Below are 17,108 nucleotides of genomic sequence, written 5' to 3' on the forward strand. Positions count from 1 at the left end.
GATATTACTGCACTGTCGGAGCATTATGCTACAACCGCAATAACATCTGCTAAACATGTGTATGTGACCAATAAAATTTGATTTGACACACACACGCAGGCCACACAAGCACACACATGCGTGTACACTGCACACACGCACATGCAAACATACAATTATATCCACAAACTATTCTTCTCTGGAAAACATAAAAATCAAAACATTTGATTAATTCAAGGGTATGAAAGTACAAGCTATGGCTGGTAAGAGCAATGCAACCTGGGCAGACAGGCGGGGCAAATTAACAGAAAGTAAAACAATGCAGAGAGCATTTTATTGGCCATGCGTTCATTAGCTGGAGCTGTGTATGTGTGTGTATGCAGCCATACGCTAGACAAGCTACCATGACCAGCCACATCAGCTTCTGATTACAGCCTCTCTAGTTTCCCCTTAAGCCCATAACATAACATGCCATAGCAGAGATTTCATTTTGATGGGAATGCATGAAATCCTAATCAAATGTAGTTGTTTTTTTATCCAAAACCAGAGCCAGGTGTAGGCATATAAAAAAATAGGCTGTAAAGTTTCAGACTGTGACACAAGCGTGCCACGCATGCACGCCACACACACGAGAGGTGGGAGGGAGAGGAAACACTGGAGAGCACAAGACTCCATTATGTGCATTTATGTGTAATGCTAATGTGTGACACATGGCAGGGAGGGGGAGAAGGGAAGATTATATACAATGATGGCTGGTCCATGTGCTACCTAGGATGAATTCCAAATCAACAACACAATTGTAGGGTTCTGTGTGACACACACTCAAACACTATACACTCTCATTTGGTGTCACTCCCAGCCCTGATACTAGTGACCCTCTCCCTGACTGTCTGGCTGGTAAGACTATCTGGACTGTATTCAGCGTTAATGATACCCAGCTGGGCTTAACGAGACCTGAGAGAGAGAGCGAGAGACTGAGGGGAAGCGTCAGAGAGGAAAAGAGAGAAAGTAGAGAGAGAAAGACAAAGCAAGAAAGAGAGAAAGAGAGAGAGGTTTTAAACTGAACAGTATTGGATGGAGTTTTTAGAGTTAAATGAAGCCCTGTGGAAACTCAACGGTCAGGTCCAATAAGTTATTTTCCATTTCCCCCCATAACAGCAGCAGTCAGTCTGCCGGACCATGGTGCTTAAATCCTCTCAGAGCCCCAGACCCACTCTCACTCTGCCTTTCCCCATCCATCTCAATTCTTTACTACTCAACTAAATCTGTTCATGTCAATATTACCACTTAAAGTACAACTTCTTCTACTTCAATAAATTACCCAACTACTGCTGCTTCAATAAATTACCCAACTACTGCTGCTTCAATAAATTACCCAACTACTGCTGCTTCAATAAATTACCCAACTACTGCTTGCTTCAATAAATTACCCAACTACTGCTGCTTCAATAAATTACCCAACTACTGCTGCTTCAATAAATTACCCAACTACTGCTGCTTCAATAAATTACCCAACTACTGCTTGCTTCAATAAATTACCCAACTACTGCTGCTTCAATACATTACCCAACTACTGCTGCTTCAATAAATTACCCAACTACTGCTGCTTCAATAAATTACCCAACTACTGCTGCTTCAATAAATTACCCAACTACTGCTTGCTTCAATAAATTACCCAACTACTGCTTGCTTCAATAAATTACCCAACTACTGCTGCTTCAATAAATTACCCAACTACTGCTGCTTCAATAAATTACCCAACTACTGCTGCTTCAATAAATTACCCAACTACTGCTGCTTCAATAAATTACACAACTACTGCTGCTTCAATAAATTACCCAACTACTGCTGCTTCAATAAATTACCCAACTACTGCTGCTTCAATAAATTACCCAACTACTGCTGCTTCAATAAATTACCCAACTACTGCTGCTTCAATAAATTACCCAACTACTGCTGCTTCAATAAATTACCCAACTACTGCTGCTTCAATAAATTACACAACTACTGCTGCTTCAATAAATTACACAACTACTGCTGCTTCAATAAATTACCCAACTACTGCTGCTTCAATACATTACCCAACTACTGCTGCTTCAATAAATTACCCAACTACTGCTGCTTCAATAAATTACCCAACTACTGCTGCTTCAATAAATTACACAACTACTGCTGCTTCAATAAATTACACAACTACTGCTTGCAAATGTAACACTACTACTGCTACTACAAATATCTCCATGGTCACACTTTATTTGGATCGTCCCATACAGATGGTCATACTATACAAACAAACTCTCCGTTGATAAGCAACTGGTTTAGAATTAGGGTTAACGTAAAGATTAAGTTTACAGTTAGTGTAAGGGTTAAGTTTAAGGTTAGGATAAAGGTTCATGTTAGGGCTAGGGTTAGTGGAGTTAGTTGAAATGTTGTTGACATTTATTGAACGTCTACTGAACATCTACAAACATCTCCTTGGGACTATCCAAATAATGTGTTACTGCTCCACTTCTACTTCTAAAAACACCACCATAAGTACTGTTCTATTACTACGCAATGTCTGAGTGGTTTCAAGCTATCAAGACATTTCTCCCAAGACACTCCAGTACACTCAGAGACAGTTTGGATCATTATGTTTCCTTGAATATCGTACTGCTTATTCATGATACTCAACAAAATGTTCCATTCTAAAGTAGTAGTCGAGAGAGAGAGAGAGAGAGAGAGAGAGAGGGAGAGGGAGAGAGAGAGCGAGTCGAGATATTTCTCTCTAACGTTTTCCTGTTGTTTTCAGGTTCTTGCCAATCCATCCATCTGTGTGAGGCGTTAAGAGACCAGCTCCGTCTCATCGGTCTTCCCTCTGTTTTTCTCTTTCCTCTCTCTCCATCCACTCAAGGCATTTTCCCACTCAAAGCAAAGTCATTATGTTTTATTCATCTCTTTCTTCACTATGTTCTCATCATGTGGACCTCAAAACTGAACCAGCAAGAGACAAACAACTTCAGCCTAGTTTGCTAAGCATTGATCACGAACCAGTTTAGACCTTTGGGTGGTTGTGATATTCATGTACACTGGTACTTAGAGTAGGACAAGACTGAGTGTGACTGTGCATACTAACCAGTAGTTCACCCTGTCTTTAAATATAACACTTTATTTGTATAGTCCATCTGTAAACGCTCTACAGACTATCAGTAACATTTTAACCAACTATCTACCAACCCTAACCTTAAGCCTTACCCTATCCTCCGCCGAGTCCCCAACAACCGGATGTTCCGGTTCTCAGGGGAAATGGAAATAGAGCCTGTGACACTACTTCTGCTTTTGGACATTAACAAGGGGCTCGTTTGAGTGGTAAGGTGAAAACAAACCGACTGTAGACGAAAGTCGAGGAGTGAAGTCGGGTGTGGTGCATCTGTGACAGCCAAGAGTCGGACACTGATGTGGTTTCCAACAGCAAGGCCCAGTACAACATGGCGGTGTTGACATTGTTTTCAAGTTTGTCTTTGTAATGTAAAGATAAACATGTCTCCAACCCCCATATCACACACTCATGAAGTGAAAATATATGTGTGTACATTGTACAATAAATTGGTGTGAGAGACCATCAAACATCACATTAATTTGATCATATCCATGTATACACGAATTGGGGAAAGTTGGTTCCTTTTTCAGTCACATTTTGGGTCACGTTTGCATGGGTCAAACAAAATCACCTCCAACAATGCAGGCGATGGCAGCAGGATAAGGTTGGTGAAGAGTCATGGCCTTTGATCTGCAGTCAAAACGTCATGGCCTTTGATCACATGATTTATGTAAAGCTCATGCAGTTGACATGTAGGCGCACGCCGGACAATTTTGAAAAAAAAATAAAAAAATTCTTCCCAATTTTATGGTATCCAATTGGTAGTAGTTACAGTCTTGTCTCATCGCTGCAACTCCCGTACATACTCGGGAGAGGCGAAGGTCGAGAGCCATGCATCCTCCAAAACACAACCCAACCAAGCTGCACTGCTTCTTGACACAATGCCCATCCAACGATGCCCATCCAACCCTGAAGCCAGCCGCACCAATGTGTCGGAGGAAACACCGTACACCTGGCGATCGTGTCAGCGTGCACTGCGCCCGGCCCGCCACAAGAGTCGCTAGTGCGCGATGAGACTAGGATATCCCTGCCGGACGACGCTGGGCCAACTGTGCGCCGCCCCATGGGCCTCCAGGTTGCGGCCAGTTGTGACAGAGCCTGGACTTGAACCCAGAATCTCTAGTGGCACAGCTAGCACTGCGATGCAGTGCCTTAGACCTCTGCGCCACTCGGGAGGCCCTATAATGGACAATTTTTATCTCCATAATGCAACACACTTTGAAAAGGCGGTGACCACTGACTTGACAAAAGTGATCCGCTCGAACTCACCCAAGGCGACACTCAACTCCTCCTCCACATTTACTGGATTGGTTGAATAGTGCAGAAGAGAACCTCCCAGACATTTTTTTCCTAATTATTTGTAAGACCAGTATGTAGGGGATCTATACTGAACACAAATATAAACTCCCCAGTGGGTTGGCCTGGCTCCCAAGTGAGTGGGCCTATTCCCTCCCAGCCCCCCCATGACCTATTCCCTCCAAGCCCCCCCCCCATGGCCTATTCCCTCCCAGCCCCCCCATGACCTATTCCCTCCCAGCCCCCCCCCCATGGCCTATTCCCTCCCAGCCCCCCCCATGGCCTATTCCCTTCCAGGCCCCCCCCCCCCCCCCATGACCTATTCCATCCCAGGCCCACCCGCGAAATCCATAGATTAGGGCCTAAGGGCCTAATGAATTTATTTAAAATGACTGTTTTCCTTCTATGAACTGTAACTCAGTCAAATCTTTGAAATTGTTGCATTTATATTTATGCTCAGTATAGTTTCAGTTGTTTATTTTACCCCTGCTAGGTTAGGTTACCTATACCCTAACCCTAGTTTACCTATACCCTAACCCTACTTTACCTATACCCTAACCCTAGTTTACCTATACCCTAACCCTACTTTACCTATACCCTAACCCTACTTTACCTATACCCTAACCCTACTTTACCTATACCCTAACCCTAGTTTACCTATACCCTAACCCTAGTTTACCTATACCCTAACCCTAGTTTACCTATACCCTAACCCTAGTTTACCTATACCCTAACCCTAGTTTAGCGATACCCTAACCCTAGTTTACCTATACCCTAACCCTAACCCTAGTTTACCCATACCCTAACCCTAACACAAGCCCCTAACCCTAAACCTTATTCAAAGGGTGTTTTCACACATGGTCCCTTTCGGCCAATTTTAGTGAACTACGTGTGGTTTGCTTAATTTTTTTGTGCAGTGTGAACACTCAAAAGGAACTACGGACTAGAGGTCGACCGATTAATCGGAATGGCCGATTAATTAGAGCCGATTTCAAGTTTTCATAACAATCGGCAACCGGCATTTTTGGACACCGATATTGGCCGATTACATTTCACTCCACGAGGAGACTGCGTGGCAAGCTGACTACCTGTTATGCGAGTGCAACAAGGAGCCAAGGTAAGGTGCTAGCTAGCATTAAACTTATCTTATAAAAAACAATCAATATTAACATAATCACTAGTTAACTACCCATGGTTGATGATATTACTAGTTTATCTAGCTTGTCCTGAGTTGCATATAATGAATGCGGTGCCTGTTAATTTATCATTGAATCATAGCCTACTTCGCCAAACGGGTGATTTGACAAGCGCATTCAAGAAAAAAGCACTGTTGTTGCACCAATGTGTACCTAATCATAAACATCAATGCCTTTCTTAAAATCCTACACAACTATATATTTTTAAACCTGCATATTTTGTTAATATTGCCTGCTAACATGAATTTATTTTAACTAGGAAAATTGTGTCTTGCATTCTGTGTAAGCAGAGTCAGGGTATATGCAGCAGTCTGAGCCTCCTGGCTAGTTGCGAACTGTGTGAAGACCATTTCTTCCTAACAAAGACCGTAATTAATTTTCCAGAATTGTACATAATTATGACATAACATTGAAGGTTGTGCAATGTGACAGCAATATTTAGACTGATGGATGCCACCTGTTAGATAAAATACAGAACGGTTCCGTATTTCACTGAAAGAATAAACGTTTTGTTTTCAAAATGATAGGTCATTAATATGGTCAAATCTGGAAACTACGGCTTGTATTTCTGTGTGTTATTATATTATAATTAAGTCTATGATTTGATAGAGCAGTCTGACTGAGCGGTGGTAGGCAGCAGCAGGCTCGTAAGCATTCATTCAAACAGCACTTTCGTGCATTTGCCAGCAGCTCTTCGCTGTGCTTCAAGCATTGCGCTGTTTATGACTTAAAGCCTATCAACTCCCGAGATTAGGCTGGCAATATTAAAGTACCTATTAGAACATCCAATGCCCATATGAATAACCCCCATGATGTAACTGGAATGAGATAGATGTTCTTCTTCTTTGTTTTTGTTTTATTATTTCACTGCCATACTGTGTTTGTTCTTGTCTAGCCATCTCAAGAGGACCACAATGGAAATAAGTCCCAGACTATGTGTGTTATCCTCGATGATTTTATTAATGTGCATGTATGGCTTTTAAATTTTATGTGTGCTTGTTTTTTTTTTAATTGTCAAATTAATAAACTAAACTAAAAGGTATATGAAATACAAATGGTATAGAGAGAAATAGTCCTATAATAATATAATAACTACAACCTAAATCTTCTTACCTGGGAATATTGAAGACTCAAGTTAAAGGGAACCACCAGCTTTCATATGTTCTCATGTTCTGAGTACATTTGCTTTTTAAATTTTTTTTTTTTTTAAAAGAGGACTGAGATCAGTTATTTTAAAGAGGAAAATATGTGAAAACACCCTTTAAGCCTAACCCTAACTTTAGCAAGCAGTTTGTTATCAACAGATAGTTTGTTGATAGTATGACCATCTGTAGAGCACCTACAGATGAACTTTCCGGACTATCCAAATAAAATGTGACCCACAATAATACATAGAATACTTTTTCTATGGAATATCCAAACTATCCAAATAAAGTTTGACCCATAAGAGTACATCAAAATGGTACACTATGGAATATGCTGCCAGCGAGGGGCCTGATCTGTATGGGCTCAGTCAGACATGGACCTACGGCAGGCAGGCAAGTACATCTAAGCACTGGGTGCCTCTGCTGTGTTTCGAAAGGAGTTGAAATTACACCCTGACCCTGCTGGTTCAGTAGTGTGTCATTACATCTCTACCTCTGTATCTGGACAGACTCTGAGGCCCCAGGGGGAAGGAGGGAGAGAGGGAGGCAGGGATGGAGAGATAAAGAGAGCGAGGGAGGAGTTGCTAATTGAAATGATATGTCTATTCCTCTGATAACTTAAAGCACATGTTGAGAGCTGGAAGAGAGATGTCAAGGCTGGCTATTACCATCAGTGAGGTCATGAACCTGGCTCAACACACTCTCACATACCCACTCACACCCTGCCAGGAATGGCTAAGGGGTCACACCACATGCCTCACCACCTTGACCTCCTCAGAACAACTGTCCTTTATGACACTGTGGTCATCTACACTAACCTGGTTCAGATGGCTCAGCCCGGCTGGAGTAAGGTGTCGGCAACACCAGACCAGTGACTATTAGATCCTGCATGAGTCATGACTATGTATATATTGATATTTATTTGGGATAAAACTGCCTGCTAAGTGATTGTGTTACGTCCCCACATCAAAATGGCTGAATTTAGCCTCTGTTTGGATTGGATCTGTCACCCACATACCACCTACGTAATACCTATATCCTGCCTGCATGACACAAGAGGACAAGGATAGACACACAAAGATGCATGGTATGTATGATAATACCGAGACAAAATAACGTATCAAGCCAGGAACTCAAGTGGTCTACAGTTGCTCAGCTTTTCCATAACACAGTAAACAAATGTCCAGAAAAACAAAGCACAACAAATTCTCTCTGGGGTTTGAACTCGATGCACGAAAGTGAAAAAGCCTCAAGCTATTTCTGCATTAGTTCCACTGCTGCTTCTCCAGACAATAAAACAAGACTTACAATATTCCTCTATCAATGGGGAAGCACAACATATTTTTGCAGTCAACATTTATAAAGAGATTTTCGTTTTAAATCAAACTAGACACAGTTAATACAGTATGAGTGTAAATGGCCTCTGTGTATAGCAGCTGGATTGCAGCGGTGCTTTGAGTGGATCTGAGATAGGCTGCATCTCATCTCTCTGCTATCCTCTATTCTAGTCTGCCATGTAAACAGTAGCTCTCTCTCACTCAAGAAAAACCGGGATATTGGGTTCAAAACTAGACTATAAACACGCTGAGACACCTAGACTAGTGTGAGGTACTGACACAATTCTAAGAAAGAAAAAGTATCACTATAGCTTCCAGTGGAACCCAAACCCTTCACCCTTGAAACACATTTAAAAAATTGTTATTTTTGAGAAAAAGTTTGAAACGTACTTTTAAAGAGTTTTGCCCTTTCAAACCATTTGTTCAGAGGAAGCGGTGGAGTATTCCAGTGAGTGTCCGTGTCCCCAGTTCTGTCAGAATCCAAGCCTTTTCGATCTTTTCTTCCTCGCTCCGCTCAGTTCCCTCTCATACTCACTGGGCTGATGCAAGACACCCTTGAAAAAAATAATAAAACGGAGCTTGGAGCGGAGGCAGAGAAAGAGGGGAATCACATTCTGAGAATTCTTGGGGGCATGCCAAAGTCCCAGAATTTCACATGCTACAAATAAGGTTTCAATTAAGTCAGAGCCCAGTACCCAATCAGAATGCCTTTTTCTCCTGGAGGAGAAAGTTATTTTGATAGCCTGAGGGAGCGATGAAACCACTTTAATTCACGGCAGCAATAATTCAGAAAGCAAAAAAACGTCAATTCAACGTTGCATTTTCTTGTTGTGTGGAAGAAATTACATTTGATACTGTTGACAAATACAGTGCCTTCAGAAATGGTTCATACCCCTTGAATAATTCCACATTTTGTTGTGTTAAAGCCTGAATTCAAAATGGCTTAAATATGGTCTCACCCATCTACACACAATACCTCATAATGACAAAGTGAAAACATGTTTTTGGAAATGTTTGCACATTTTTTGAAAATTAAATACAGAAATATCTCGTTAACGTAAGTACTCATACCCCTGAGTCAATACTTTGTTGAAGGACCTTTGGCAACAATTAGAGCTGTGAGTCTTTCTGGGATTGTCTCTATGAGCTTTTCAACCCTGGATTGTGCAACATTTGACCATTATTCTATTCAAAATCCTTCAAGCTCTGTCAAAGTGGTTGTTGATCATGGCTAGACAACCATTTTAAGGTCTTGCCATAGATTTTCAGTCAAAACTGTAACTCGGCCACTCAGGAACATTCACTGTCTGTCTTCTTGGTAAGCAACTCCAGTGTAGATTTTGCCTTGTGTTTTAGTGTGAATTAATCTCCCAGTGTCTGGTGAAAAGCTTACTGAACCAGGTTTTCTAGGATCCTGGCTATGCTTAACTACATTCTTTCTTTTTTTATCCTGAAAAACGTTCTAGTGCTGAACGATTACAATCATACCCATAACACAAACAAGCCACCACTATGCTTGAAAATATGGAGAGTGGTACTTAGTAATGTGTTTTATTGGATTTGCCCAAAACATAACACTTTGTATTCAGGACAAAAAATGAATTGCTTTGCCAATTTTTTTGCAGTATTAATTTAGTGCCTTGTTGCAAACAGGATGCACAGGCTTTCTTCTTTTCACGCTGTCAACTAGATTAGTATTGCGGAGTAACTACAATGTTGTTCATCCATCCTCAGTTCTCTCTTATCACAGCCATTAAATTCTAACTGTTGGCCTCATATTGAAATCCCTGAGCAGTTTCCTTCCTCTCCTGCAACTGAGTTAGAAAGGACAACTGTATCTTTGTAGTGACTGGGTGTATCGATACACTATCCAAAGTGTAATTAATAACTTGTTTTACAAAAACATTTTTGACCGATTTACCAATAGGTGACCTTCTTTGCGAGGCATAGGAAAATCTCCCTGGTCTTTGTGGATCAATCGGTGTTGAAATTCACTGCTCGACTGAGGGACCTTACAGATAATTGTATGTGTAGGGTACATAGATGAGGTAGTCATTAAAGTAAAAAACGCTATTATTGCACACAGTGAGTAAATGCAACATGAGACTTGTTAAGCAAACTCATTCATTTATTTAGACTTGCAATAACAAAGGGCTTGAATACTTATTGACTCAAGACATTTCAGCTTTTCATTATTATGGGGTACTGTGTGTAGGCCAGTGAGTACACACTGCAAGTACACAGATACTTACAATTCATGAAGCACTTTTATACATTGATAACACTAGGACCACAGAATGAGCTCACCTTAGTGATGAGTAAGGACAGTCACCACCTGATGACAATATCACCGCCAGTGTTCCATAGCTGATGTGGACTAAAACACCAGACTCAGGAAATAAAAGGGATAATGAGGATTAAGGTGGTAAGGATCAACGTATCAAATAATGATAAGGGGGTGGAATTACCCTTTAAATGCACCCCTTCCTTCATGATGGAAAATCATGGTGTGGCTTAGTGAGGAAAGCATGCTCTACAGTAGTCCAGTTAAGGACAGTCCAGTGTGCTAAAACTCTATCGATGCACATGGTCATGTTTCATATCTGCCTGAAGAAATATAACATTCTACAAAATACATCAAGGTAATTTACCTCAGTAAATTCAGCATTTACACTTTACATTGAGGTATCCTTTATAAGTGTTACGTAAGCATATCCCTCGGTCACTGCAATACCTTCTGTCAGAGATAGAAGCGGGAGTGAGAGCAAATGAAAGGGAAATGAGAAGAAAAAAGGAGAAAGTCAGCAATAGAAAGTGAGAGGATTGTTTGTGTGTGAGAGAGAGACAGACAGAGGGAGAGAGACAGTTAGCAGCCAGAGTAGATTTCCTGAGTGGCTGCAGCAGTAAGTGTAGCATGCTCACTATGGCCCATCTTAAAACACAAACCATGTGCTGCTTGTTGGAAACTCTGATTCAACACACCAGGACTTCTAATGCAAAAGACACACCCATCACACAAAGGACCGACAAATCTACACACAGGGTGCGCACGTGCAGACAACTACGCACACACACCATGCTAACCTTATGTTTAATCAAAGAAGACCCATACCTCTTCAAATTGGATATTTCTTTAATAAAGAAAATGGAAAACAATTCTTATGTGAACAGCGTCATTTGGAAGCCAATCAGGCAGAAGACTAGCAGTAGTGTGCTATGCAACCCAGTTATCATTAAAAACTCTTTCCATGAACCAACATTACATGTTAATAATAAATCAATCATTTATATTAGGTTCATCTGACTACAATTGCTATACCTATCTCTATTTGTATCGGTATGTACAAATCACTTGGTAAAATGCATAGGTGGTAATTTCCATCTACAAGACAGATAAAAAATATTGGACTTAAGCAAAATAAATAGCTTGATCTTCAGACTGCTTCATCCAGCCCCACAAGGCTTCTGTCCTTCATCCTGTGCTGCGGCCACATGCTCCTCAGAAGAAAAAAAAACATTTGGAAAACATTCCAACTGGGGGTTGGATCTCATGGTACTGAGTTATAGTACGAGTTTCCCACTTATAATTCCAATTAAGAAGCTTTTTTTGTTTTGTTTTGGGATGTTGGAAATGCATTGTGTTTAAATTATTTAGGAAAGCAAATGAACGCAGCATTATTGCACGGAAACAAACATCACAGTTTCTTCCAGTTGTAGGGAGGAGGAGAGGGAGTGGAATAGGTCTTTGGCTCATCTCTGGTTTTTGCTCACTCGCTCTCTCTCCCTCCCTCCATTTTCCATCCCTCACAAGCCATTCTTCACCAGTTCGTGGGCTCCACTTTCATCGATGACCAGGGTAGGGCGGAACTCTCGCCCACTCACCAGCTCCTCCAAACCCTGCAACACAACAGGAAGTGACATCAGGCTATTATATCAACAACACTGGTAAAACTGAATTAAGTAACTATAACAGGAATCACTTTTTAATATTTATTTATATTTGAACTGAATTAAGTAACTATAACAGGAATCACTTTTTAATATTTATTTATATTTGAACTGAATTAAGTAACTATAACAGGAATCACTTTTTAATATTTATTTCTATTTGAACTGAATTAAGTAACTATAACAGGAATCACTTTTTAATATTTATTTATATTTGAACTGAATTAAGTAACTATAACAGGAATCACTTTTTAATATTTATTTCTATTTGAACAGGTCCTATTTGAACTGTTAAGTCCCTCCCCCTTACCTCTCCGCCATAGGACACCAGTGGGGAGATCTCACATTTGATTGGCAGGTCTGTTCCATCCTTCAGACTGTGGGGAAAAGAAGAGGAGGAAGGAATGAGAGAAGGAAAGGTTGAGTGCTTTTGTCTTGTGTATGGAGTAAGAAAAGAGGCAGCTGGATGTGTGATTCTCTGCTCCAGCTGTTCTTAGATGATTAGATGTTTGGAGCAAAGCATTAAAGCGTTCACATCAAAGAGACTCCTAGACCTTTTTCCTGGACCCAGATAAACCCTATTCCTGGGCTAAAAAGCACTTTCAGAGATTCCATTTAGTCCAGGAGTAGGCTTCATCTGGGTCCAGGAAGACTAAGTAGGCAGTTTGAAGTGGAAGTGAATGAAGTCTATATTGATTGGGAGAGAGCATATATCATACAGAAAGAGCCATTACACCTTATTGCAATCTAATGACACCACTAAGTAGCATTTATGAACATTTATGAATGTAATAAATATTTTTAAAAGGCTGTTGAATACACTACTTTAAATCATAATCTTTGAACAATGATTTAAATGTATTTAGTGTTGCCGTCACAATCACAGGTAACTGGCCAACATCAGATCTGAAATGGCCCCTCAAAATCAATTGCAAAGCATGCCCAGTGCCCATTACCCATGACCCAGCATGCTCCACATTCCATGGGTTAGTAGCTACTGTCCCAGTTAGCACTAGGGCCTGCACCAATATCTTATGCATCCTTCCTTCCTTCCTTCCCGCCCTCCTTCCTTCCTTGAGATAATCACTGCTCTAGGATGGTTTGATTGGTGAAAGCAACAGGATGATAAACTGGCCTACACTTACCTAATCACATGCAGACCAAGTCAGTGGGCAGGTCAGGTACCCTGTGACCTCACTATGACTTTTGACCAGGGCCCTAGTACAGCTAAACCCCAGGCTGTATCTCAACACACTTGTCCCTTCCTCTCCTTCCCTTCACCCACACTGATAATAAACTGACCAGGTGAAAGTAGGACAGGAGACAGAGGAAGCCAGTATACAGAATTGAGACACAGCCCAGGTGTGTGTGTGACAGTGGGTTACAGTGAGCAACTGTGTGAAAGCCAAAGCCCCGTCACCATGCAGTAACTCAGTCAGTAGCACAGAAAATAGTTACTTCTGGTTGACATCAGCTGTGCCACATCCTGCAGGTCCATCTCTGGAAACATTTAAACATTACACAGGACACACAGGGTTAAGGGGAACCGTGAGAGGGATACTGTGAGAAAAAGTGGGATTGTGGAAAAGGTGTGACAGGGAGACTATATGGTGATGAAAGTGACAAAAGGTGGAGAGATAAATAGAATGTATATTCACCGTGAGTGTGTTTGGTGTGTGTGTCTCTCACCTGGGTATAGCAGGCACACGTGTCCCGTTCTCGTCTATAAAGTGTCCTGCAGCATTGAGGACCCAGCGGTGATGCAGGGACATGAGGGCGTGTTTCACCGTGGTGGGCGTGTCTTTACCGTCCTGGCTGTCGGCGTTCTTCAGGGCAGAAAACTCGTCTTCACGAAGAACCTCATACACCACAAAGGCCCTGAGACACACAAAACACAGTGTGAAAATGCATCTTTTGCGCTACCGTTTCCAAGGTAACCCACCCTTGAACAACAAAACATATTTATCATCTTTATCAAAACAACCTGAGAATAGCAGAGTTCTAAAATAGAGCCACATAGAATTGCATCCTCATTGCAATGAGGAATCCTTTGACTCCATGTAAAGTTCTAAAAGCAGCAACATGACACAGAGGTGATGTCATGAATCAACCGCTGAGAAAGAGACTGGAGCAGCTCGTAAAACCTACATCTTACAGGCCCCAGCAGCCGGAGGAGGAGGGCTGGGCTGGCTCTGGGACAGTGGCTATGGAGCTGGGGTTTGGGCTAGGTGTCTGAGGTCCTGGAACCTGCCAAGGAGATGGGGGATGGAAGCTGGGGCTCCAGAGATCTGGGTGTCAGGACCTGGGTTTTAGTAATGGATGCCTGGCTGTGTCTCCCCCTTCCCTCTCCACAGGTTAAGGGGAAATGCAGCCAGCTCCACACATGCTAAAGTCAGCTGGAAAAATCACTGCACTTACTTGGCAAACTGGAATATGTCAAAGACAAATTTTTCCATTTTAATCCCGTTGGGTTTGTCGGGTTTGATTAGCCGTCCCTGCGTGTCCACATACAGGATTTTCTTCTGGGCCACGTGATGCTGCAGCTGAGGCTCAAACGTCCTGAGAGAGAGTTTCAAGTTTCAATGTCACATGCACAAGTAATGGCTTTTTTTGCGAGCTCTAACGCCAACAGTGCAGTAATTAATAACAATGTAATACAAAAAACAACAAGGTAGAACAAAAACACATGAGAAATAAAAACAAGAACAAGTAAGCGCACGCACACACACACACACACATATATTAAAAGTTAGTTCCTGTACCATATTTACAATGTGCAGGGATACTGGATTGATAAAAGGTAGATCGTATTCATACCCCTTAAATTATTCCACATTTTGTCATGTTAAAGCCTGAATATGAAATGGATTACATTTTTACCCATCTACACACCCCATAACGACAAAGTGAAAACAGGTTTTTTGACAATTTGGAAAATTTATTGAAAATGAAATACAGAAATATCAAATTTACAAAAGTATTCACACCCCTGAGTCTATACATGTTAGAATACATGTTAGAATCACCGGCACCGATTACAGCAGTTTGTCTTTCTGGGTAAGTTGCTAAGAGCTTTGGATACCTGGATTGTACAATATTTAGCCATTCTTTTCCAAATTCTTCAAGCTCTGTCAAATTGGTTGTTTATCATTAATACACAACCATTTTCAAGTCTTGCCATAGATTTTAAAGACGATTTAAGTCAAAACTGTAGGTTGGCCACTTAGGAACATTCACGGTCTTCTTGGTAAGCAACTCCATTTTAGATTTGGCCTTGTGTTTTAGGTTATTGTCCTGTTGAAAGGTGAATTTATCTCCCAGTGTCTGGTGGAAAGCAGAATAATCCAGGTTTTTGCCTGTGCTTAGCTCCACTCCATTTATTTGTTATCATGAAAAACTCCCCAGTCCTTAATGATTACAAGCATACCCATAACATGATGCAACCACCACTATGCTTGAAAATATGGAGAGTGGTAGTGTGTTGTATTGGATTTGCACAAAACACAACATATTAAGGACAGAAATGTAATTGCTTTAACCCTATTTAGTGCCTTGATGAATGTTTTGGAATATTTTTATTCTGTATACAGAATAGGCTCCCTTCTATTCACTCTGTCAACTAGGTTAGTATTGTGCAGTAACTACAATGTTGTTGATCCATCCATCAAGCACTTGCGGTGGTATTATCACTCGAGGGAAGAGAGAGAGATGCAGCACTGGAAATATCCCTGGAGGATTTGAACAAGGATGACGGTATGGGAACTTTGATCAGAGCACTGGATTCTGTATTTCTTAAAGAAGAGAAAGACCGTGCCTACGAGGCATATTCAAACTTTGACAGTGTTACGAGAGATATTTCGGTTGCAATGACGGACTACATCACTGATTTCGAACAGAGGTACAATATGATGCGCAAGTACGACATGGTTCTCCCGGATGCAGTGTTAGCTTTCAAGTTGGCTAGATACTGCCTGTCTAGATGGTAGGGAGAAACAGTTGGCTTTGCATCCATGAAGTCGCCACTAAAAATACTTTTTGATTATTTTTACAATTTTTTAAGTTAAACTGGAACCTTATCGTTGTGTCATTTCGAGTTAACAGGAATTACAGAAAGAGCCCAGGCCAGATGAATAGAAGTCAGAATTGAGGTAAGTAACTGCCGATTTGATGTTCAAAAGTTATTGTCGGTTGTAGGAAATTATAGCAGATACATTCCCTGCAAAATAAAGTAAAAAATAAACAAAATAATCACAAAATAGCAAAATTGGATCGAGCTTCGAGCTTGCAAAACCACGGCCAACCACGGCGGAGAGAGAGAAAGGGGGTAAGAGAAAGACGGGGATGCAGAGAGCGAGAGAGAGCGAGAACAACAAAGACCCCACTGAGAGTACACAGTGGCTGACCACTGACTGACCCAAAAATAAGAAAATCCTTGACTGTACAGACTCTGTGGGCATAGAGTTGCTAATGAGAGAGGCAGACCTGGTTCTCAAGAGAAGACAGGTGCCCACTGTCCACAAAATGAGGTGGAAACTGATCTGCACTTGCTAATCTCCTGCCAAATATATGACCATATTAGAGACCCACAAAGAATTTGAAAACAAATCCAACATTGATAAACTCCCATATCCAGGGCATACAATTAACACCTGCCAAATGCGGGTAGATTTAGGTATTGCAGGTAAGAATGTCTATATTACCAGCCACGTTGGCGGTTGGTCAAGTTGCAGGGCTCTACAGTGCGAGCCCCACATTGAATACAAATAGTAAAAAGTCAAGTATGAGTACATGCTGGGGTTAGAAAAAGGCTGCAGTAGCTGTTTTCAAAGTATTTCTGCTGTTTTGGTTCATAGCTGCTAAATTGCAAAAAGAAATAGAAATCCTAGACTGAACAAAAACGTAAATGCAAAAGTGTTAGTCCCATGTTTCATGAGCTGAAATAAAATATCCCAGAAATGTTCCATACGCACAAAAAAACATTTCTCTCAACTTGTGCACAAATGTGTTTACTTCCCTGTTAGTGAGCATTTCTCATTTGCCGAGATAATCCATCCATCTGACAGGTGGC

At 41.2% G+C, this 17,108-nt stretch overlaps 2 protein-coding genes across 8 annotated transcripts in view; both read right to left on the reverse strand.

Moving 5' to 3' along the window:
* Positions 1–9,011, reverse strand: part of LOC110524573 (discoidin domain-containing receptor 2) — a 74,329-nt gene extending 65,318 nt beyond the window's left edge. For 2 of the 4 annotated variants that reach the window (XM_036978421.2, XM_036978420.2), the window contains exon 1: positions 8,483–8,770. The gene's annotated coding sequence lies outside the window, so the exon portion shown is untranslated. Of the gene's footprint in view, positions 1–8,482 lie in introns of all 4 variants that reach the window. The other 2 variants (XM_036978423.2, XM_036978422.2) reach the window with 2 other exon arrangements.
* A 2,196-nt stretch (positions 9,012–11,207) lies between these two features.
* The window catches only part of LOC110524574 (UDP-N-acetylhexosamine pyrophosphorylase), a 40,423-nt gene continuing 34,522 nt past the window's right edge, over positions 11,208–17,108 (reverse strand). For 2 of the 4 annotated variants that reach the window (XM_021604371.3, XM_021604372.3), the window contains exons 7-11: positions 14,459–14,599; positions 13,730–13,918; positions 13,499–13,540; positions 12,351–12,417; positions 11,208–11,989 (exon numbers count right to left, since the gene is read on the reverse strand). In XM_021604371.3, coding sequence (XP_021460046.3) covers positions 11,897–11,989; positions 12,351–12,417; positions 13,499–13,540; positions 13,730–13,918; positions 14,459–14,599 — 532 coding nt within the window. In that variant the 3' untranslated portion in view covers positions 11,208–11,896. The remainder of the gene's footprint in view (positions 11,990–12,350; positions 12,418–13,498; positions 13,541–13,729; positions 13,919–14,458; positions 14,600–17,108) is intronic. The other 2 variants (XM_090236034.1, XM_021604373.3) reach the window with 1 other exon arrangement.

The sequence above is a fragment of the Oncorhynchus mykiss genome, chromosome 5 (assembly GCF_057628025.1).
Source record: "Oncorhynchus mykiss isolate SJ-2025 chromosome 5, ASM5762802v1, whole genome shotgun sequence".
Lineage (NCBI taxonomy): Eukaryota > Metazoa > Chordata > Actinopteri > Salmoniformes > Salmonidae > Oncorhynchus > Oncorhynchus mykiss.